Genomic DNA, 22051 nt, shown 5'->3' on the forward strand with positions numbered 1-22051 from the left:
TTCACTATGTCAAAACAGTGTATAAAAGTAAGTAATTTTATGTCCACTTAAAGATGTAGAATTAAAGTTATAATCAAATTATAGCAGTAATATATCACATTTTTAATTTTTGCTTGACAGATGCCAAAGAAATCAGTGGTGGACAAAATTGCAGTATTTGAAGTCCTTCGTGCTTCTAAAGAAGCAGTCATAAAAAATGGAAAAGTTTCAACTCCAAGTGATGACATATGGCAAAATCTATGCAAACAACTTGGTGAAAAGATGACACCAAAAGCTCTTTACACTTTTGTTAAATTAAACAGACACAATGTATGGGCTGCTCTGGATTACAGTGATGAAGAGAGACTGACTGACACAGACAGTAGTGACAATGATAATGATTTTGAACAAAGCAGCTCTCCTTTTCAAAACAAAGACTGCAAGACTTTCAATGTGGAGCTCCCATTTGAACAGTGGATACATATGATTCCACATAAAGTCACATACAAAAAGAATACTTTCAAGAAAAGGGAATACACAATTTTGAAACCAGGTACATGGACTCATGTTGTAAACCAGGGAATCTGGAAAGAGGTTACAAGTACATGCACCATTACTTTTAAACGAGCCAAGGTGTACCCCAGAACTGTATCTTGTTTTATTAAATCAGAGGCTTTTGCAAAGAGTGTAGTGGCCAGCTGTACATTACATGTGAAAAGGAACCTGAAAATCACTGCCCAATGGTGCTGAAGTGTGTAATGGCAAACACAGATGAATCCATGCACACTGGCTTTTCTAGGAGAGCCGTGTCCAGAAGTCTGAGGGCACAAGTAAAAAAAGAACTTTGTGAAGGCAGACTGCAGCCCCATGTGTGGAGAGCATCAGAGACAGAAAAGCTGATGGACTTTGGTGATCCAGAGCCAAGCCATCTACCAAATTTGACAACTCTGCGCAAAGCCAAACATGAACAAAATCAACTAGAAGTTGCTCATAAAAACCCAATACTGTCTCTCCACTCATTAAAATACAGTTCCCCTCACAATGGAAGCATTTGGGACATTGGATTAGACAAGTTCTTCTGTCACTACTGGAGTCAAACTCAAATGCTGATGTACAAGATTGAAAAGCACCCCATAGTTGCCTTTGATGCGACTGGCTCAGTTGTAAAAAAGCTTCTCAGGCCTAATGGTTTGTCTGGAAATATCTTCCTGTATCAAGGTGTGTTAACAGGAAGGGACAACTCTCACGTCCCAATGGTGCAAATGTTGTCAGAGAGACATGATGTCCAGGCAATCACAAGATGGTTATCGGAAGTAGGCCGTGAAGTAGTCGTGCACCAGCTGAATGTGCGGAGATCTAAGTCTAGTACGTATATAATACACATCTATACCTCTACCTACTTTAATGACATGATGTTAATAATAAAGTGTCTAAGGTATTGTGCTTACATTTTTTTTTAGAAAGACTTGTCAAAGCAGAAAAACATGCTTTGTTCATTGATGAGGCTCCCCAGAAGATTGCTGCCGCACTGGGTATGGATCACTGCAATGATCACAATGACACTGAATGTTCATTTTACTTAAGAGGGATTATACAGACTTCAGATCTGGGTTAAGACAAAGCCCCTACAGATCTTTACATCACAGTGACCCACACACTGAAACTGAGCTTATGTCTTTTCTGTCTAATGTCCAGTTTAAATTTAAGAATAATGTGCAGCTTGGTCAATGTAATGCACATGAAGCCAGAGCTAAAACACATCACCATTGCAGTGAAATATGTGCAGCTCTGCCTTAAGATGGAGCCCTGTACATTTTGATCTTGTTATTTCTGGGATGATTGTAAAGATAATTTTCATTATTATGGCTAGAATAAAGTGTAAGAGGTATTTGCACTTACAAAGAATAAGACTTTTACTTTTATTGTTTCATAAAAGGTGTCCACAATTTAAACTTTAATTGCAGGAAATTTAATTAAATAAGAATAAGGAAAATAAAATAATCACAAAACAATAATCAGATTACTTAAACTCTACTTATCTAACTAAGATGCTCTAAGCTAATGCTAAGTGTGTTCTTTTCTTTGGTGAGGAGAGGTTGGAGGAAGGATGTAAATCAAAATCCTTCTAAATTAACCGCCTAACACAGCAACAATGAGCAGACAAAAAGGAATGAATTCACAGGTTGGACAGGTTTTCAACTGTGAACCTCTTCGATCCAATCTTTTGGGCTGCTCATCTTGCAGAAGACAAAAAAGAAAAACACAAAATCTCTTCTTCACCTCACCTGTTCACCCCCCCCCTTCTCCTACTGGACGTCATATCTTCCCACACCTTATCTATCAATGTGTAGCTTTTAAAATTGTGAATGCTTCATTACATTTTCATTGTTATTCTTAACATAGAGAATTCATATTCAATCACTTCATGTTTCATTCAGTTTATGTGATTCTACTTCAGTTAGATTTGTCTTTAGGACATTTTCACAAGAACATCCATTGTAACTTAATCCCTTTCCAATTCGAATGCTTTAAAACTCAGTTAATTACCATTTATTTCTCTAGTTATTTTATGATTTAATGAAAACATACATTTTGTTTGTCAGATATTCTTTGAGATTATTAGCTCCACTGTGTCACATTATACACAACACACAGAAACACACACACCAAGGTCAGACACTCTGTGAGGCCTGTTATTAGAATCACTGTTATTCTACAGGGAGTGCAGAATCATTAGGCAAATGAGTATTTTGTCTACATCATCCTCTTCATGCATGTTGTCTTACTCCAAGCTGTATAGGCTCGAAAGCCTACTACCAATTAAGCATATTAGGTGATGTGCATCTCTGTAATGAGAAGGGGTGTGGTCTAATGACATCAACACCCTATATCAGGTGTACATAATTATTAGGCAACGTCCTTTCCTTTGGCAAAATGGATCAAAAGAAGGACTTGACAGGCTCAGAAAAGTCAAGAATAGTGAGATATCTTGCAGAGGGATGCAGCAGTCTCAAAATTGCAAAGCTTCTGAAGCGTGATCATCGAACAATCAAGCGTTTCATTCAAAATAGTCAACAGGGTTGCAAGAAGCGTGTGGAAAAACCAAGGCACAAAATAACTGCCCATGAACTGAGAAAAGTCAAGCGTGCAGCTGCCAAGATGCCACTTGCCACCAGTTTGGCCATATTTCAGAGCTGCAACATCACTGGAGTGCCCAAAAGCGCAAGGTGTGCAGTACTCAGAGACATGGCCAAGGTAAGAAAGGCTGAAAGACGACCACCACTGAACAAGACACACAAGCTGAAACGTCAAGGCTGGGCCAAGAAATATCTCAAGACTGGTTTTTCTAAGGTTTTATGGACTGATGAAATGAAAGTGAGTCTTGATGGGCCAGATGGATGGGCCCGTGGCTAGATTGGTAAAGGGCAGAGAGCTCCAGTCCGACTCAGACGCCAGCAAGGTGGAGGTGGAGTACTGGTTTGGGCTGGTATCATCAAAGATGAGCTTGTGGGGCCTTTTCGGGTTGAGGATGGAGTCAAGCTCAACTCCCAGTCCTACTGCCAGTTTCTGGAAGACACCTTCTTCAAGCAGTGGTACAGGAAGAAGTCTGCATCCTTCAAGAAAAACATGATTTTCATGCAGGACAATGCTCCATCACACGCGTCCAAGTACTCCACAGCGTGGCTGGCAAGAAAGGGTATAAAAGAAGAAAAACTAATGACATGGCCACCTTGTTCACCTGATCTGAACCCCATTGAGAACCTGTGGTCCATCATCAAATGTGAGATTTACAAGGAGGGAAAACAGTACACCTCTCTGAACAGTGTCTGGGAGGCTGTGGTTGCTGCTGCACGCAATGTTGATGGTGAACAGATCAAAACACTGACAGAATCCATGGATGGCAGGTTTTTGAGTGTCCTTGCAAAGAAAGGTGGCTATGTTGGTCGCTGATTTGTTTTTGTTTTGTTTTTGAATGTCAGAAATGTATATTTGTGAATGTGGAGATGTTATATTGGTGTCACTGGTAAAAATAAATAATTGAAATGGGTATATATTTGTTTTTTGTTAAGTTGCCTAATAATTATGCACAGTAATAGTCACCTGCACACACAGATATCCCCCTAAAATAGCTAAAACTAAAAACAAACTAAAAACTACTTCCAAAAACATTCAGCTTTGATATTAATGAATTTTTTGGGTTCATTGAGAACATGTTTGTTGTTCAATAATAAAATTATTCCTCAAAAATACAACTTGCCTAATAATTCTGCACTCCCTGTATTCTCAGATTCATTACACTGGTTAACTTACACATTTTCTTTCCTTTGTTTCATTTATTTTCAACATGCCAGAAACTGAGCATAACTAACCCTCAGTAAAACAAGTTACAAGTTATGGTATCTGGAACAGATTTACATTCAATATTTAGAGTTATATTTTGGACGCACAGACGCGCACACACACACACACACACACACACACACACACTCAGCCATTATAACAGCCATTTCTACTACTCAAACACATTTGCATTTGTTATCTATATGTAGAGGCGGCACGGGGCGTGAGACTTTTATCTCTTTCTATCTTCTATCTTAAGACACATTACAGGGTTTTGTAATTGGAAACTGGGTTTTTTGTATGGTTGGTCTGGAAAATTTGTTTGATACTTTGTGGTGCTTGCATGGTCCTTGAGACATGGTGCTTGTAAAATCCCTCTATAATCTGCACAAGGGACTGGACATGTAAATGCAGTGTATGTGTTAGCATAGCATATTAATACATGTAGTGTTCTCTTTGTGTTTTTACAGATGACCTCGAGAAGCAACCCCAGAGCAGAACAATATTGAAATTGTTTTTTGGACTGTTGGGCGGATATATTATTGCCATAACTGGTCACCGAAAGGGAGTGATCATCAACATGACTACTGAGGAGGTTGAAATGGCAGAAAAAGCTAAGCAGGGTGCCCGCATCATCCGTGTATGTACTAAAACGATATAAATCTAAGTATACATAGACATTTTTTTATTCAGCTGAATAAACATGTCTTTTCATGTATTAGGTTAAACAGCACAAAACTCAAAGATATCATGGGCAAGCAGCTGTCCCCCTGTACAAGAATGAGTATACCTGGTTGCAGCGTTACAATCATATCAGAGAGTATGTTGAAGGCGGTTCGGAGGCACCGACTTTTTTCCACAGTTCTAGTGGAGGTGTTCTTCATAGACTACCGGTATTTTTCAAGGCAGCCTGGGAGATGATGAATCTGGGGATTGCCCCCACCTTCAACATGCTACGTTCCTCCTGTAGCACTTACAGCGGGGAAAATAAGTATTTGACACATCAGCATTTTTATCAGTAAGGGGATTTCCAAGTGGACCATTGACACAACATTTCCACCAGATGTTGCCATCAAGCCAAATATTGACGTCATACAAACAAATCAGAACATATAAGTATACAAGTTAAACCACAATAAATAAAGTGAAATGACACAGGGAATAAGTATTGAATACATGGAGATAACAAGGGGCAAAATGACATAGAAAGCCAGGAGATCACCTGAAATCTGTCAGTATTGATAGAGAAATCCTGTCCCCTATCAGTACTAATTGATATCAGCTGCTTTAGTCCTAATTGATGGCCTATAAAGGCTCCTCATTACCCAGAAGGCACACAGGAAAGACTTCATGATGGGTAAAAGCAAAGAACTCTCTCAAGATCTTCGTAATCTTATCGTTGAAAAGCATTTTGATGGGAATGGTTATAGGTGCATTTCCAGAATGCTGAATGTTCCTGTGAGCACTGTGGGGGCCATTATCCGGAAATGGAAAGTGCATCAGTTCACCATAAACCTGCCACGATCAGGTGCTCCACGCAAGATCCCTGTCCGAGGAGTCCAAAGAATAATCAGGAGGGTTCTCCAAGAGCCAAGAACCACTCGGACAGAACTTCAGGAAGACCTTGCATCAGCAGGTACTGTTGTTTCAAAGAAAACTATAAGCAATGCACTGAACCGCCATGGCATCCATGCACGCTCACCACGCAAGACTCCATTGCTGAACAAAAAGCATGTCAAGGCTCGGTTAAAATTTGCGCAACAGCATTTGGAGAAGCCTGTGGATTATTGGACGACTATAGTATGGTCAGATGAAAGCAAAATTGAACTTTTTGGCAGTCATTCTACACACCATGTTTGGAGAAGAAATGGCACTGCTCACCACCCCAAGAACACCATACCAACAGTCAAGTTTGGGGGTGGAAGCATCATGGTTTGGGGCTGCTTTTCAGCAAGGGGTACTGGCAGACTTCATATTATTGAAGGCAGGATGAATGGAGAGATGTACCGGGACATTCTGGATAAAAATCTGCTGCCATCTACCAGGAAGCTAAAAATGAAAAGAGGGTGGACATTTCAGCAAGACAATGATCCCAAACACAAGGCCAAGGAAACAATGAAGTGGTTTCAAAGAAAGAAAATCAAGTTGCTTGAATGGCCCAGTCAATCACCTGACCTAAATCCCATAGAAAATCTATGGAGAGAACTGAAGATTAAAGTTCATAAAAGAGGCCCAAGGAACCTTCAAGATTTAAAGACCGTTTGTGTGGAAGAATGGGCCAGAATCACTCCTGAGCAATGCAGACGACTGGTCTATCCATACAAGAGGCGTCTAGAAGCTGTAATCACCAACAAAGGCTTTTCTACAAAGTATTGAATAAAGTGTGTTCAATACTTATTCCCTGTGTCATTTCACTTTATTTATTATGGTTTAACTTGTATACTTATATGTTCTGATTTGATTGTATGACTTCAATATTTGGCTTGATGGCAACATCTGGTGGAAATGTTGTGTCAATAGTCCACTTGGAAATCCCCTTACTGATAAAAATGCTGATGTGTCAAATACTTATTTTCCCCGCTGTATGTGAGAAAACTTTTCATTTTTATTTTTTGACACACAATGAAGTAGGTTAAAGTGTCATGGGTTTTATTCATGTGGTTTCTTTTTAAAACATTATTCTTTCAGGCCAAGCGACAGTTGGGACGTAAATCTTACGACAGAGTGGCAACATTTATGTGCCATGATGCCATCACAGCCAAAAGATTTTATCAAGGTTATTTAAATAAGCTAAAGTGAAGTCATATATTTATCTATACACTTACATTTATTCATATTTAGTAATATTGCTTTGCACAGCTGAGGACCCTGCAGAGGACACACTCCAGAGCCGAGCACTGACCACCAATGCAATTGCAACATATGCAGCAAATAAAAGGAAAAGGAGAGAGGACAGAGGATCTGTGCAGGACGAGGACAGTGAAGGATCTGACAAGGAAGAGCAGCAGTCATCAGGAACAGAGGAGCTTTTAGACAGAACGCTCTTCCAGTGTAGCAGTAACAAGGTATGTGTGCCCTGATTCCCTTGGTAAGAGTTTTGATTGGTTGCACTTCTTTCATATATAATCATTTACTCCATCATGAACAAAACATATTTAATTTGTACCATAAACAGATGGTGAGCCCAGGTCAGGGTGAGGTTGCCTGTAGTGCCGGAGCCACAATAAGAGAAACTAAACAGGATTTGAAAAAGGGGGTGGAGCATCTACAAAAAGTGACATACCAGTTGCGCAAGAGAAAAGTATGTAATGTATGTTCTTGTGCTTGTTTTTAGTGTTTTCACTGATTACTAATCTTTTACCTTTTTACTTTTACTTTTCTAAAATCAGATGGTGGTCTTTTACAAAAATGATAGGACAGATGTGGGGAAACTCACACAAGAAGACAATCCAGAAGAGGAGGAGGAGGATGAAGCGAGGGAATGGGTTCCTAAGGTGGGCAGGAAAAATCCAGCAGAGTTTCTTCTCCTGCAGTTAAAGATGTAAGTGTTTTGTTTCCACACATCCATGAAAAATGAGTAAAATATATATTTTTCTGTTCTAATAACAGTCTGTGAGCTCATCTGAAGATGATGGGACAGATGACTGGAAACCCACACAGGATGAATCTGAAGGCTATTCAGAAGAGGAGGAAGAACAAGAACGTAAAAGGATTCCTAAGGTAGCCATGAAAAACAAAACTGGGTGTCCTGTGCCACAAAGAGATGTGAAATTCATCCTCAGTTTCAGTGCTTCCACAATCAATCCATCAAAAATGACCAAACATATTGTTGTCTTCTCTGAAAACAGATGGTGGCAGCATCTGAAGAGGATGGGACACATGATAGCAGACCCACACAAGATGAATCTAAAGATGATTCAAAGCAGAATTCTGCTCATTGAACTCTTTTCAGCAGAATTCTGCTCATTCAACTCTTTTCAGCAAAATTTTCAGTTTTTTCTGCTGTTTTCAGAAAAAAACATTTTTCAGCAAAATTCTGCTGATTGAACTCTTTTCAGAAGAAATTTTACTGATTGAACTCTTTTCAGCAAAATATTCAGAGTTTTCACCTCTTTTCTGCCCAAATTCTGCTTATTCACCTCTTCTGAAACATTTTCAGCCTTTCCACCTCTTATCAGCACAATTCTAAGCCTCTTCTGCTCATTTCAGCACAATTGTCAGTCTCTCCACCTCTTCTTTGAGAGAATGACTGTGGCGCAGTGAGATGAGAACCTCCCTTGAGTACCAGAAGGGCCAGGTTCGAATCCCACTCGGGCAATATTTTTTTTGTTTTTTTTTTCAACTTTTTCAGCTTTTTTCAGCAGACATCCTCAGCGTAAAGGCATCCACACAGCATTTTCGCAGGAAATGCAAATTTTTCTAGTTGCACCTTAGAACACACATGCATCAACACTACAATGAGTTTGTTAGTGGGGCAATCAGAAACGGGCAGTTAGTTCACCAGTAGTGTAGACAGTCAGGGGTAAGAAAACAGCAGGGTCCATCCGGGCAGAAACCTCTCTCTCCCTCTCCTTTCAGAGCGTCCATCGGCTTCTAAACATATTAAAACACTTGAGCTACAATACCAAATGCTATCACATAACGATTTAGCATTAGCATGCTTTGACTGAAAATCACAGAGCTAAACATACAGCATGGCATCACACCACATAATGCGGTAAGCTGCGCTAATTAGCAAGCCGCTAGTTAGCATCACATATCACGCCATTTTACCACTATAACGAATAGTTACAGTACAAATGTCAAGGCACACAGTCTCATTTACCTCTTGCAGATCACAAATAAGTAATATCAGGACCACGGGTAGTCGACCTCAATGATACACTTAGATGCAAAATCCACACCACGTTTGCCTTACGACATCTCTCTCTTCGGACTTAGCTTCTGTGTCCGCTCCCACAGATTCACACAAACTTACCACTCGTCCCGCCCCCATAGCAGAAAAGAATGACATTGACTGGCTCGTCAGCACAACAACCAATGACAATACAATATTGAGATAACTGACATTAGATGGGTAAATAAGCTTAGGTTACACCCCAACATATTTATTGTGCACAGAAAATAACTCTAAATCATGAAACCCTTTTAATTATTGGACTCTTAACTGTAAATGAAATACATTTGTACCCAAGCATATGATTTTTAAACCTTTTATCAACTATTTATATTTTAACCAGTTTTTATAACAGTAGACTTTTTTTTCTTTATACTGCAAGCCCGAATAATTGCAGACAGGGATGCATATAGTTTTGTTATTGTGGAATAGATTAAAGCAATCCTAGATTGCTTTAGAATTAGAATGTTAAAATTAGTAATTTATTTTGGCACTAACCAGAAACACAGTAACAATGTGTGCAGCAGGAACAGATGCACTTCTATGTTTAGGATTCCCACCAGGTGAAGCACTGAAAATATTATTTAAATATGTATATGTATTTTCAACTGGTGTTATTTTGTGGTCTCATTCCCCAAGCAATTTGTTGCCTTATATTGTCCCCAACACTCACTGCTGCTTCTGCAAAGTCAGAGTGCTAAGTGCTGTCTACTACAGGTAACTCCACTTCAAAAAACCTGAACATTCCCTTTAGCTTACTATTTTAATTGGGGGGGGGGGGGGGGGGGGGAGACTAAGGAAGCACTTACTGACCAGATGGGGAAAAAAAAGGCTGCACTGTTAAGAGAACTTAACCACCCAGTCTATTGAACATTCACATTCATTCCTTCATGTTACTGTTAACTACACCCGTGTTTTTATGAACTGTTAGGGTGGAAAACCTAAAACGTGTAGGGCAGAGTGCCTTGAGGACCAAGGTTGGAAAACACTGACCTACACCACATCCATCACCCACATAGAGCTTGCGAGAATGCTGTAAAATTCACTGCAAAAGTCTGGATAGCTGTGATAACCAAGTGGCAGCTTTAGTACACATCCACATGTGTGGGATTGTGGTCTGTGGAGGAAATCTGTAGTTTCTATTAACTCAATTAGTATGGCTTTATCCAACAGATTGGATCCTGTACAGAACTGCAGGAAAAGCTGAAGATAATTGAAATCAATTTCTCCAATGTACCTTTTCAGGTAACGAGAAACTGTTGACTGGGCAGCTGTCATCTCCTCTGGAAAGTCTAGAAGCTCCTTCACTGTTTTTACAGTTGGTTTTTTTTTCTTCAATGAAATGATGCAGTCCTTCTGGTGGGAGTAAACCAGCTACAGAACCCACAATGGGACGCCAGCACTTGATTACAAACATTGGGGCCTCAATAAGTACTTTTTGTCCTATCTGTGCCAAAACAGGGAGCAGTGTGTCCTTGGTAGGGACCTGCTTGCACTCATGTGCATCAAGTACTTCCAGCAATTCATCTGTATCCACTGAATTGAAGTCATCCAAAGCCTTCAGGAGAACAGATCGCTCTTCTTGTGAGACATACAAAAGAAAGGAATCTTTTAAACTACTGGTTGTCGAGCTGTATCTCCTCCAGAAAGGGTATTGCAAGCTTCACTGGGAAGTAACCAGCTTGTTTCCACCCTACAACAAACATTCTAGCTATAGCCTGCCATTCTTCACACTGAAAGTCATGCCGGATGAATGGCACTGATCAAATCAGTAAGACAATGACCTCTTCTAACAGTCAGTATTACGGGACAAGATCGTGGTTCAGGGGGTGCTTGGTCAGGAATATTGGCCTCTCCTGTCAGCCCCGGTGAGAGAGACAATGTGTGATGAGGTGGATCAGACTCTTTTTCTGTAAACAGTGTTTCAGGGTTTAGTTCAACCACACTAATATCCACCCTGTTATCCCCACTAATAATAACAACTGCAACAGAATCTTCACTTTCACCTACATTTGGCAGACCATCCCATGGTAATGTGTCATTCAGTTCCAAATATCCACTTATGGAAGCTCCATCATTATTTACAAAGTGGTTTGATGGTTCTTAATTTATGTTTTCCACCAACAGATCATCAGCGGCCCGATTATGTTCATTGTCAGTGAGATCTACCACAGAGGGCTGGGTTATTGCATGATCGGCATGTGAGTGAAGTTGGCCCCCCCACCTTCTTCAAATCCAACAAAAGTGGTATCAAACGTTTGTGCTACGTTTGTGCATGCTGCAAAAGTTTATTTTTTGCCGTTTTCATTTTAAAGATATTCAAGAAAAATTTCTAGCGGTCATCAGAGGTCAACCAGCCCCCCACATTAATGGAATCAAAAAAAAACTGGCGTCAAAAGTTTGTGCTACGTTTGTGCTGGTTTGTGCTGCTAAAATTGTCGTTTGTGCTGCCTCTGTTTTAAAGATATTAATGAAAATGCAAACGTCAAAAGGTCAACCAGCCCCCCACATCACCCAAATCAAACAAAAGTTGATGTCACAGGTTTGTGCTATGTTTGTGCTGGTTTGTGCTGCAAAAAATTTTGTTTGTGGCGCTATTATTTTAAAGATAAAGAGGCGGGGTACATCCTGGACAGGTTGCCAGTCTGTCACAGGGCCAACACACAGGGACAGACAACCATTCGCACTCACATTCACACCTATGGGCAATTCGGATTAACCAATTAACCTATCACCACAAGCTGCATGTCTTTGGAGAGAACCCACGCAAACACGGGGAGAACCTGCAAACTCCACACAGAAAGACCCTGGCGTGATGGTGGAATTGAACTCAGGACCTTCTTGCTGTGCAGCAACAGTGCTAACCACCGTGCTGCCGTAATAATAACATTAAATAACATTTATGAAGAAATTTAAAGGGGCATGCCAGTAGGTGCGTATCAGTTTATAATTAGATAAGGTGTTTTGAGCCAATAAGCTGGTTGTGGATCACTGACTACCATGTTTCTTAACATTACCTTACTCCATCTAGTGTGCTACCAGCAGGGTTTATGCTAAAATGCTAATGGTTGTTAAAACATTAACCTAATAATATGTGAACTGTAGCTTTTAAGTCAAATGGTAATATTAACAAAAGTGCTGTCATTTGTATGTGGGCTGTCATGAGCAAGTTGTATAAAATTAACATACACAGGACAGGAGTGCACTTCAGTGATTCAGCAAATCTGAACTCAAAGGCTCCAAACAGCCTGAAGAACTGTAAATCTTAGGTAACTGTCAATGTTACCTGAAAGGGCCGATTTATATTTTTTGCAAGAGTCAAACTTCTGTAGCCATGGTCACAAAAGGCTATTAAATGAGTGGGCTATTAAACATGTGTGGGATTGACACAGACACAGATTTATCTCAACAGTGCACGGATTTATCTACAAGTATTTTGATGATGAGCTATGAACATTGACTACATTCATTTTTATACCGATCAAATGAATTTTGAACTAGATCTTGTTAAGGATAAACTGGTACAACTCTGCCAAAAAAACCAAACATAGCGACCTGTGTTTGGTTTGTGATCACCAGGGGGTGCTATCATACACATTCTTCTTCTGAGAGAAAAAAAACAAGAGTTGAAGAAAACATGTGCTAGCTATCTTATTTGCATTTTTAAGCTAGATTCCATGACCAACAGCAATCATCAACACTTCAATTCACTATGTCAAAACAGTGTATAAAAGTAAGTAATTTTATGTCCACTTAAAGATGTAGAATTAAAGTTATAATCAAATTATAGCAGTAATATATCACATTTTTAATTTTTGCTTGACAGATGCCAAAGAAATCAGTGGTGGACAAAATTGCAGTATTTGAAGTCCTTCGTGCTTCTAAAGAAGCAGTCATAAAAAATGGAAAAGTTTCAACTCCAAGTGATGACATATGGCAAAATCTATGCAAACAACTTGGTGAAAAGATGACACCAAAAGCTCTTTACACTTTTGTTAAATTAAACAGACACAATGTATGGGCTGCTCTGGATTACAGTGATGAAGAGAGACTGACTGACACAGACAGTAGTGACAATGATAATGATTTTGAACAAAGCAGCTCTCCTTTTCAAAACAAAGACTGCAAGACTTTCAATGTGGAGCTCCCATTTGAACAGTGGATACATATGATTCCACATAAAGTCACATACAAAAAGAATACTTTCAAGAAAAGGGAATACACAATTTTGAAACCAGGTACATGGACTCATGTTGTAAACCAGGGAATCTGGAAAGAGGTTACAAGTACATGCACCATTACTTTTAAACGAGCCAAGGTGTACCCCAGAACTGTATCTTGTTTTATTAAATCAGAGGCTTTTGCAAAGAGTGTAGTGGCCAGCTGTACATTACATGTGAAAAGGAACCTGAAAATCACTGCCCAATGGTGCTGAAGTGTGTAATGGCAAACACAGATGAATCCATGCACACTGGCTTTTCTAGGAGAGCCGTGTCCAGAAGTCTGAGGGCACAAGTAAAAAAAGAACTTTGTGAAGGCAGACTGCAGCCCCATGTGTGGAGAGCATCAGAGACAGAAAAGCTGATGGACTTTGGTGATCCAGAGCCAAGCCATCTACCAAATTTGACAACTCTGCGCAAAGCCAAACATGAACAAAATCAACTAGAAGTTGCTCATAAAAACCCAATACTGTCTCTCCACTCATTAAAATACAGTTCCCCTCACAATGGAAGCATTTGGGACATTGGATTAGACAAGTTCTTCTGTCACTACTGGAGTCAAACTCAAATGCTGATGTACAAGATTGAAAAGCACCCCATAGTTGCCTTTGATGCGACTGGCTCAGTTGTAAAAAAGCTTCTCGGGCCTAATGGTTTGTCTGGAAATATCTTCCTGTATCAAGGTGTGTTAACAGGAAGGGACAACTCTCACGTCCCAATGGTGCAAATGTTGTCAGAGAGACATGATGTCCAGGCAATCACAAGATGGTTATCGGAAGTAGGCCGTGAAGTAGTCGTGCACCAGCTGAATGTGCGGAGATCTAAGTCTAGTACGTATATAATACACATCTATACCTCTACCTACTTTAATGACATGATGTTAATAATAAAGTGTCTAAGGTATTGTGCTTACATTTTTTTTTAGAAAGACTTGTCAAAGCAGAAAAACATGCTTTGTTCATTGATGAGGCTCCCCAGAAGATTGCTGCCGCACTGGGTATGGATCACTGCAATGATCACAATGACACTGAATGTTCATTTTACTTAAGAGGGATTATACAGACTTCAGATCTGGGTTAAGACAAAGCCCCTACAGATCTTTACATCACAGTGACCCACACACTGAAACTGAGCTTATGTCTTTTCTGTCTAATGTCCAGTTTAAATTTAAGAATAATGTGCAGCTTGGTCAATGTAATGCACATGAAGCCAGAGCTAAAACACATCACCATTGCAGTGAAATATGTGCAGCTCTGCCTTAAGATGGAGCCCTGTACATTTTGATCTTGTTATTTCTGGGATGATTGTAAAGATAATTTTCATTATTATGGCTAGAATAAAGTGTAAGAGGTATTTGCACTTACAAAGAATAAGACTTTTACTTTTATTGTTTCATAAAAGGTGTCCACAATTTAAACTTTAATTGCAGGAAATTTAATTAAATAAGAATAAGGAAAATAAAATAATCACAAAACAATAATCAGATTACTTAAACTCTACTTATCTAACTAAGATGCTCTAAGCTAATGCTAAGTGTGTTCTTTTCTTTGGTGAGGAGAGGTTGGAGGAAGGATGTAAATCAAAATCCTTCTAAATTAACCGCCTAACACAGCAACAATGAGCAGACAAAAAGGAATGAATTCACAGGTTGGACAGGTTTTCAACTGTGAACCTCTTCGATCCAATCTTTTGGGCTGCTCATCTTGCAGAAGACAAAAAAGAAAAACACAAAATCTCTTCTTCACCTCACCTGTTCACCCCCCCCCCCCCCCCTTCTCCTACTGGACGTCATATCTTCCCACACCTTATCTATCAATGTGTAGCTTTTAAAATTGTGAATGCTTCATTACATTTTCATTGTTATTCTTAACATAGAGAATTCATATTCAATCACTTCATGTTTCATTCAGTTTATGTGATTCTACTTCAGTTAGATTTGTCTTTAGGACATTTTCACAAGAACATCCATTGTAACTTAATCCCTTTCCAATTCGAATGCTTTAAAACTCAGTTAATTACCATTTATTTCTCTAGTTATTTTATGATTTAATGAAAACATACATTTTGTTTGTCAGATATTCTTTGAGATTATTAGCTCCACTGTGTCACATTATACACAACACACAGAAACACACACACCAAGGTCAGACACTCTGTGAGGCCTGTTATTAGAATCACTGTTATTCTACAGGGAGTGCAGAATCATTAGGCAAATGAGTATTTTGTCCACATCATCCTCTTCATGCATGTTGTCTTACTCCAAGCTGTATAGGCTCGAAAGCCTACTACCAATTAAGCATATTAGGTGATGTGCATCTCTGTAATGAGAAGGGGTGTGGTCTAATGACATCAACACCCTATATCAGGTGTACATAATTATTAGGCAACGTCCTTTCCTTTGGCAAAATGGATCAAAAGAAGGACTTGACAGGCTCAGAAAAGTCAAGAATAGTGAGATATCTTGCAGAGGGATGCAGCAGTCTCAAAATTGCAAAGCTTCTGAAGCGTGATCATCGAACAATCAAGCGTTTCATTCAAAATAGTCAACAGGGTTGCAAGAAGCGTGTGGAAAAACCAAGGCACAAAATAACTGCCCATGAACTGAGAAAAGTCAAGCGTGCAGCTGCCAAGATGCCACTTGCCACCAGTTTGGCCATATTTCAGAGCTGCAACATCACTGGAGTGCCCAAAAGCGCAAGGTGTGCAGTACTCAGAGACATGGCCAAGGTAAGAAAGGCTGAAAGACGACCACCACTGAACAAGACACACAAGCTGAAACGTCAAGGCTGGGCCAAGAAATATCTCAAGACTGGTTTTTCTAAGGTTTTATGGACTGATGAAATGAAAGTGAGTCTTGATGGGCCAGATGGATGGGCCCGTGGCTAGATTGGTAAAGGGCAGAGAGCTCCAGTCCGACTCAGACGCCAGCAAGGTGGAGGTGGAGTACTGGTTTGGGCTGGTATCATCAAAGATGAGCTTGAGGGGCCTTTTCGGGTTGAGGATGGAGTCAAGCTCAACTCCCAGTCCTACTGCCAGTTTCTGGAAGACACCTTCTTCAAGCAGTGGTACAGGAAGAAGTCTGCATCCTTCAAGAAAAACATGATTTTCATGCAGGACAATGCTCCATCACACGCGTCCAAGTACTCCACAGCGTGGCTGGCAAGAAAGGGTATAAAAGAAGAAAAACTAATGACATGGCCACCTTGTTCACCTGATCTGAACCCCATTGAGAACCTGTGGTCCATCATCAAATGTGAGATTTACAAGGAGGGAAAACAGTACACCTCTCTGAACAGTGTCTGGGAGGCTGTGGTTGCTGCTGCACGCAATGTTGATGGTGAACAGATCAAAACACTGACAGAATCCATGGATGGCAGGTTTTTGAGTGTCCTTGCAAAGAAAGGTGGCTATGTTGGTCGCTGATTTGTTTTTGTTTTGTTTTTGAATGTCAGAAATGTATATTTGTGAATGTGGAGATGTTATATTGGTGTCACTGGTAAAAATAAATAATTGAAATGGGTATATATTTGTTTTTTGTTAAGTTGCCTAATAATTATGCACAGTAATAGTCACCTGCACACACAGATATCCCCCTAAAATAGTTAAAACTAAAAACAAACTAAAAACTACTTCCAAAAACATTCAGCTTTGATATTAATGAATTTTTTGGGTTCATTGAGAACATGTTTGTTGTTCAATAATAAAATTATTCCTCAAAAATACAACTTGCCTAATAATTCTGCACTCCCTGTATTCTCAGATTCATTACACTGGTTAACTTACACATTTTCTTTCCTTTGTTTCATTTATTTTCAACATGCCAGAAACTGAGCATAACTAACCCTCAGTAAAACAAGTTACAAGTTATGGTATCTGGAACAGATTTACATTCAATATTTAGAGTTATATTTTGGACGCACAGACGCGCGCGCGCGCACACACACACACACACACACACACACACACACACACACACACACACACACACACACTCAGCCATTATAACAGCCATTTCTACTACTCAAACACATTTGCATTTGTTATCTATATGTAGAGGCGGCACGGGGCGTGAGACTTTTATCTCTTTCTATCTTCTATCTTAAGACACATTACAGGGTTTTGTAATTGGAAACTGGGTTTTTTGTATGGTTGGTCTGGAAAATTTGTTTGATACTTTGTGGTGCTTGCATGGTCCTTGAGACATGGTGCTTGTAAAATCCCTCTATAATCTGCACAAGGGACTGGACATGTAAATGCAGTGTATGTGTTAGCATAGCATATTAATACATGTAGTGTTCTCTTTGTGTTTTTACAGATGACCTCGAGAAGCAACCCCAGAGCAGAACAATATTGAAATTGTTTTTTGGACTGTTGGGCGGATATATTATTGCCATAACTGGTCACCGAAAGGGAGTGATCATCAACATGACTACTGAGGAGGTTGAAATGGCAGAAAAAGCTAAGCAGGGTGCCCGCATCATCCGTGTATGTACTAAAACGATATAAATCTAAGTATACATAGACATTTTTTTATTCAGCTGAATAAACATGTCTTTTCATGTATTAGGTTAAACAGCACAAAACTCAAAGATATCATGGGCAAGCAGCTGTCCCCCTGTACAAGAATGAGTATACCTGGTTGCAGCGTTACAATCATATCAGAGAGTATGTTGAAGGCGGTTCGGAGGCACCGACTTTTTTCCACAGTTCTAGTGGAGGTGTTCTTCATAGACTACCGGTATTTTTCAAGGCAGCCTGGGAGATGATGAATCTGGGGATTGCCCCCACCTTCAACATGCTACGTTCCTCCTGTAGCACTTACAGCGGGGAAAATAAGTATTTGACACATCAGCATTTTTATCAGTAAGGGGATTTCCAAGTGGACCATTGACACAACATTTCCACCAGATGTTGCCATCAAGCCAAATATTGACGTCATACAAACAAATCAGAACATATAAGTATACAAGTTAAACCACAATAAATAAAGTGAAATGACACAGGGAATAAGTATTGAATACATGGAGATAACAAGGGGCAAAATGACATAGAAAGCCAGGAGATCACCTGAAATCTGTCAGTATTGATAGAGAAATCCTGTCCCCTATCAGTACTAATTGATATCAGCTGCTTTAGTCCTAATTGATGGCCTATAAAGGCTCCTCATTACCCAGAAGGCACACAGGAAAGACTTCATGATGGGTAAAAGCAAAGAACTCTCTCAAGATCTTCGTAATCTTATCGTTGAAAAGCATTTTGATGGGAATGGTTATAGGTGCATTTCCAGAATGCTGAATGTTCCTGTGAGCACTGTGGGGGCCATTATCCGGAAATGGAAAGTGCATCAGTTCACCATAAACCTGCCACGATCAGGTGCTCCACGCAAGATCCCTGTCCGAGGAGTCCAAAGAATAATCAGGAGGGTTCTCCAAGAGCCAAGAACCACTCGGACAGAACTTCAGGAAGACCTTGCATCAGCAGGTACTGTTGTTTCAAAGAAAACTATAAGCAATGCACTGAACCGCCATGGCATCCATGCACGCTCACCACGCAAGACTCCATTGCTGAACAAAAAGCATGTCAAGGCTCGGTTAAAATTTGCGCAACAGCATTTGGAGAAGCCTGTGGATTATTGGACGACTATAGTATGGTCAGATGAAAGCAAAATTGAACTTTTTGGCAGTCATTCTACACACCATGTTTGGAGAAGAAATGGCACTGCTCACCACCCCAAGAACACCATACCAACAGTCAAGTTTGGGGGTGGAAGCATCATGGTTTGGGGCTGCTTTTCAGCAAGGGGTACTGGCAGACTTCATATTATTGAAGGCAGGATGAATGGAGAGATGTACCGGGACATTCTGGATAAAAATCTGCTGCCATCTACCAGGAAGCTAAAAATGAAAAGAGGGTGGACATTTCAGCAAGACAATGATCCCAAACACAAGGCCAAGGAAACAATGAAGTGGTTTCAAAGAAAGAAAATCAAGTTGCTTGAATGGCCCAGTCAATCACCTGACCTAAATCCCATAGAAAATCTATGGAGAGAACTGAAGATTAAAGTTCATAAAAGAGGCCCAAGGAACCTTCAAGATTTAAAGACCGTTTGTGTGGAAGAATGGGCCAGAATCACTCCTGAGCAATGCAGACGACTGGTCTATCCATACAAGAGGCGTCTAGAAGCTGTAATCACCAACAAAGGCTTTTCTACAAAGTATTGAATAAAGTGTGTTCAATACTTATTCCCTGTGTCATTTCACTTTATTTATTATGGTTTAACTTGTATACTTATATGTTCTGATTTGATTGTATGACTTCAATATTTGGCTTGATGGCAACATCTGGTGGAAATGTTGTGTCAATAGTCCACTTGGAAATCCCCTTACTGATAAAAATGCTGATGTGTCAAATACTTATTTTCCCCGCTGTATGTGAGAAAACTTTTCATTTTTATTTTTTGACACACAATGAAGTAGGTTAAAGTGTCATGGGTTTTATTCATGTGGTTTCTTTTTAAAACATTATTCTTTCAGGCCAAGCGACAGTTGGGACGTAAATCTTACGACAGAGTGGCAACATTTATGTGCCATGATGCCATCACAGCCAAAAGATTTTATCAAGGTTATTTAAATAAGCTAAAGTGAAGTCATATATTTATCTATACACTTACATTTATTCATATTTAGTAATATTGCTTTGCACAGCTGAGGACCCTGCAGAGGACACACTCCAGAGCCGAGCACTGACCACCAATGCAATTGCAACATATGCAGCAAATAAAAGGAAAAGGAGAGAGGACAGAGGATCTGTGCAGGACGAGGACAGTGAAGGATCTGACAAGGAAGAGCAGCAGTCATCAGGAACAGAGGAGCTTTTAGACAGAACGCTCTTCCAGTGTAGCAGTAACAAGGTATGTGTGCCCTGATTCCCTTGGTAAGAGTTTTGATTGGTTGCACTTCTTTCATATATAATCATTTACTCCATCATGAACAAAACATATTTAATTTGTACCATAAACAGATGGTGAGCCCAGGTCAGGGTGAGGTTGCCTGTAGTGCCGGAGCCACAATAAGAGAAACTAAACAGGATTTGAAAAAGGGGGTGGAGCATCTACAAAAAGTGACATACCAGTTGCGCAAGAGAAAAGTATGTAATGTATGTTCTTGTGCTTGTTTTTAGTGTTTTCACTGATTACTAATCTTTTACCTTTTTACTTTTACTTTTCTAAAATCAGATGGTGGTCTTTTACAAAAATGATAGGACAGATGTGGGGAAACTCACACAAGAAGACAATCCAGAAGAGGAGGAGGAGGATGAAGCGAGGGAATGGGTTCCTAAGGTGGGCAGGAAAAATCCAGCAGAGTTTCTTCTCCTGCAGTTAAAGATGTAAGTGTTTTGTTTCCACACATCCATGAAAAATGAGTAAAATATATATTTTTCTGTTCTAATAACAGTCTGTGAGCTCATCTGAAGATGATGGGACAGATGACTGGAAACCCACACAGGATGAATCTGAAGGCTATTCAGAAGAGGAGGAAGAACAAGAACGTAAAAGGATTCCTAAGGTAGCCATGAAAAACAAAACTGGGTGTCCTGTGCCACAAAGAGATGTGAAATTCATCCTCAGTTTCAGTGCTTCCACAATCAATCCATCAAAAATGACCAAACATATTGTTGTCTTCTCTGAAAACAGATGGTGGCAGCATCTGAAGAGGATGGGACACATGATAGCAGACCCACACAAGATGAATCTAAAGATGATTCAAAGCAGAATTCTGCTCATTGAACTCTTTTCAGCAGAATTCTGCTCATTCAACTCTTTTCAGCAAAATTTTCAGTTTTTTCTGCTGTTTTCAGAAAAAAACATTTTTCAGCAAAATTCTGCTGATTGAACTCTTTTCAGAAGAAATTTTACTGATTGAACTCTTTTCAGCAAAATATTCAGAGTTTTCACCTCTTTTCTGCCCAAATTCTGCTTATTCACCTCTTCTGAAACATTTTCAGCCTTTCCACCTCTTATCAGCACAATTCTAAGCCTCTTCTGCTCATTTCAGCACAATTGTCAGTCTCTCCACCTCTTCTTTGAGAGAATGACTGTGGCGCAGTGAGATGAGAACCTCCCTTGAGTACCAGAAGGGCCAGGTTCGAATCCCACTCGGGCAATATTTTTTTTGTTTTTTTTTTCAACTTTTTCAGCTTTTTTCAGCAGACATCCTCAGCGTAAAGGCATCCACACAGCATTTTCGCAGGAAATGCAAATTTTTCTAGTTGCACCTTAGAACACACATGCATCAACACTACAATGAGTTTGTTAGTGGGGCAATCAGAAACGGGCAGTTAGTTCACCAGTAGTGTAGACAGTCAGGGGTAAGAAAACAGCAGGGTCCATCCGGGCAGAAACCTCTCTCTCCCTCTCCTTTCAGAGCGTCCATCGGCTTCTAAACATATTAAAACACTTGAGCTACAATACCAAATGCTATCACATAACGATTTAGCATTAGCATGCTTTGACTGAAAATCACAGAGCTAAACATACAGCATGGCATCACACCACATAATGCGGTAAGCTGCGCTAATTAGCAAGCCGCTAGTTAGCATCACATATCACGCCATT

At 39.9% G+C, this 22051-nt stretch overlaps 2 protein-coding genes across 5 annotated transcripts; both read left to right on the top strand.

Moving 5' to 3' along the window:
* The first annotated feature begins 1293 nt into the window (after window positions 1-1293).
* On the top strand, window positions 1294-8557 carry LOC309694835 (uncharacterized protein). 2 transcript variants are annotated; one of them, XM_082515078.1, is made up of 6 exons: window positions 1328-1511; window positions 4791-7096; window positions 7180-7385; window positions 7496-7621; window positions 7710-7814; window positions 7930-8557. In XM_082515078.1, exons 2-6 carry the CDS (start codon window positions 6976-6978, stop codon window positions 8365-8367), a joined length of 996 nt encoding a protein of 331 aa, XP_082371204.1. In that variant the 5' UTR covers window positions 1328-1511; window positions 4791-6975; the 3' UTR covers window positions 8368-8557. The 2 variants fall into 2 exon arrangements, 1 of the variants encoding a protein (XP_082371204.1); XR_014272961.1 differs by lacking the exon at window positions 4791-7096 and having other exon boundaries at window positions 1294-1511; window positions 7180-7814.
* Window positions 8558-14247: 5690 nt separating this feature from the next.
* On the top strand, window positions 14248-21519 carry LOC309695765 (uncharacterized protein). 3 transcript variants are annotated; one of them, XM_082516636.1, is made up of 5 exons: window positions 17564-20058; window positions 20142-20347; window positions 20458-20583; window positions 20672-20776; window positions 20892-21519. In XM_082516636.1, the coding sequence occupies exons 1-5, from the start codon at window positions 19938-19940 to the stop codon at window positions 21327-21329; spliced, it is 996 nt and encodes a 331-aa protein (XP_082372762.1). In that variant the 5' UTR covers window positions 17564-19937; the 3' UTR covers window positions 21330-21519. The 3 variants fall into 3 exon arrangements, 1 of the variants encoding a protein (XP_082372762.1); XR_014273228.1 differs by lacking the exon at window positions 17564-20058 and adding an exon at window positions 14248-14434 and having other exon boundaries at window positions 20142-20776; XR_014273229.1 differs by adding an exon at window positions 14291-14434 and having other exon boundaries at window positions 17753-20776; window positions 20892-20991.
* The last annotated feature ends 532 nt before the right edge of the window (window positions 21520-22051 follow it).

Source organism: Aulonocara stuartgranti, assembly GCF_965226115.1.
Source record: "Aulonocara stuartgranti genome assembly, chromosome: 19".
Classification (NCBI taxonomy): domain Eukaryota; kingdom Metazoa; phylum Chordata; class Actinopteri; order Cichliformes; family Cichlidae; genus Aulonocara; species Aulonocara stuartgranti.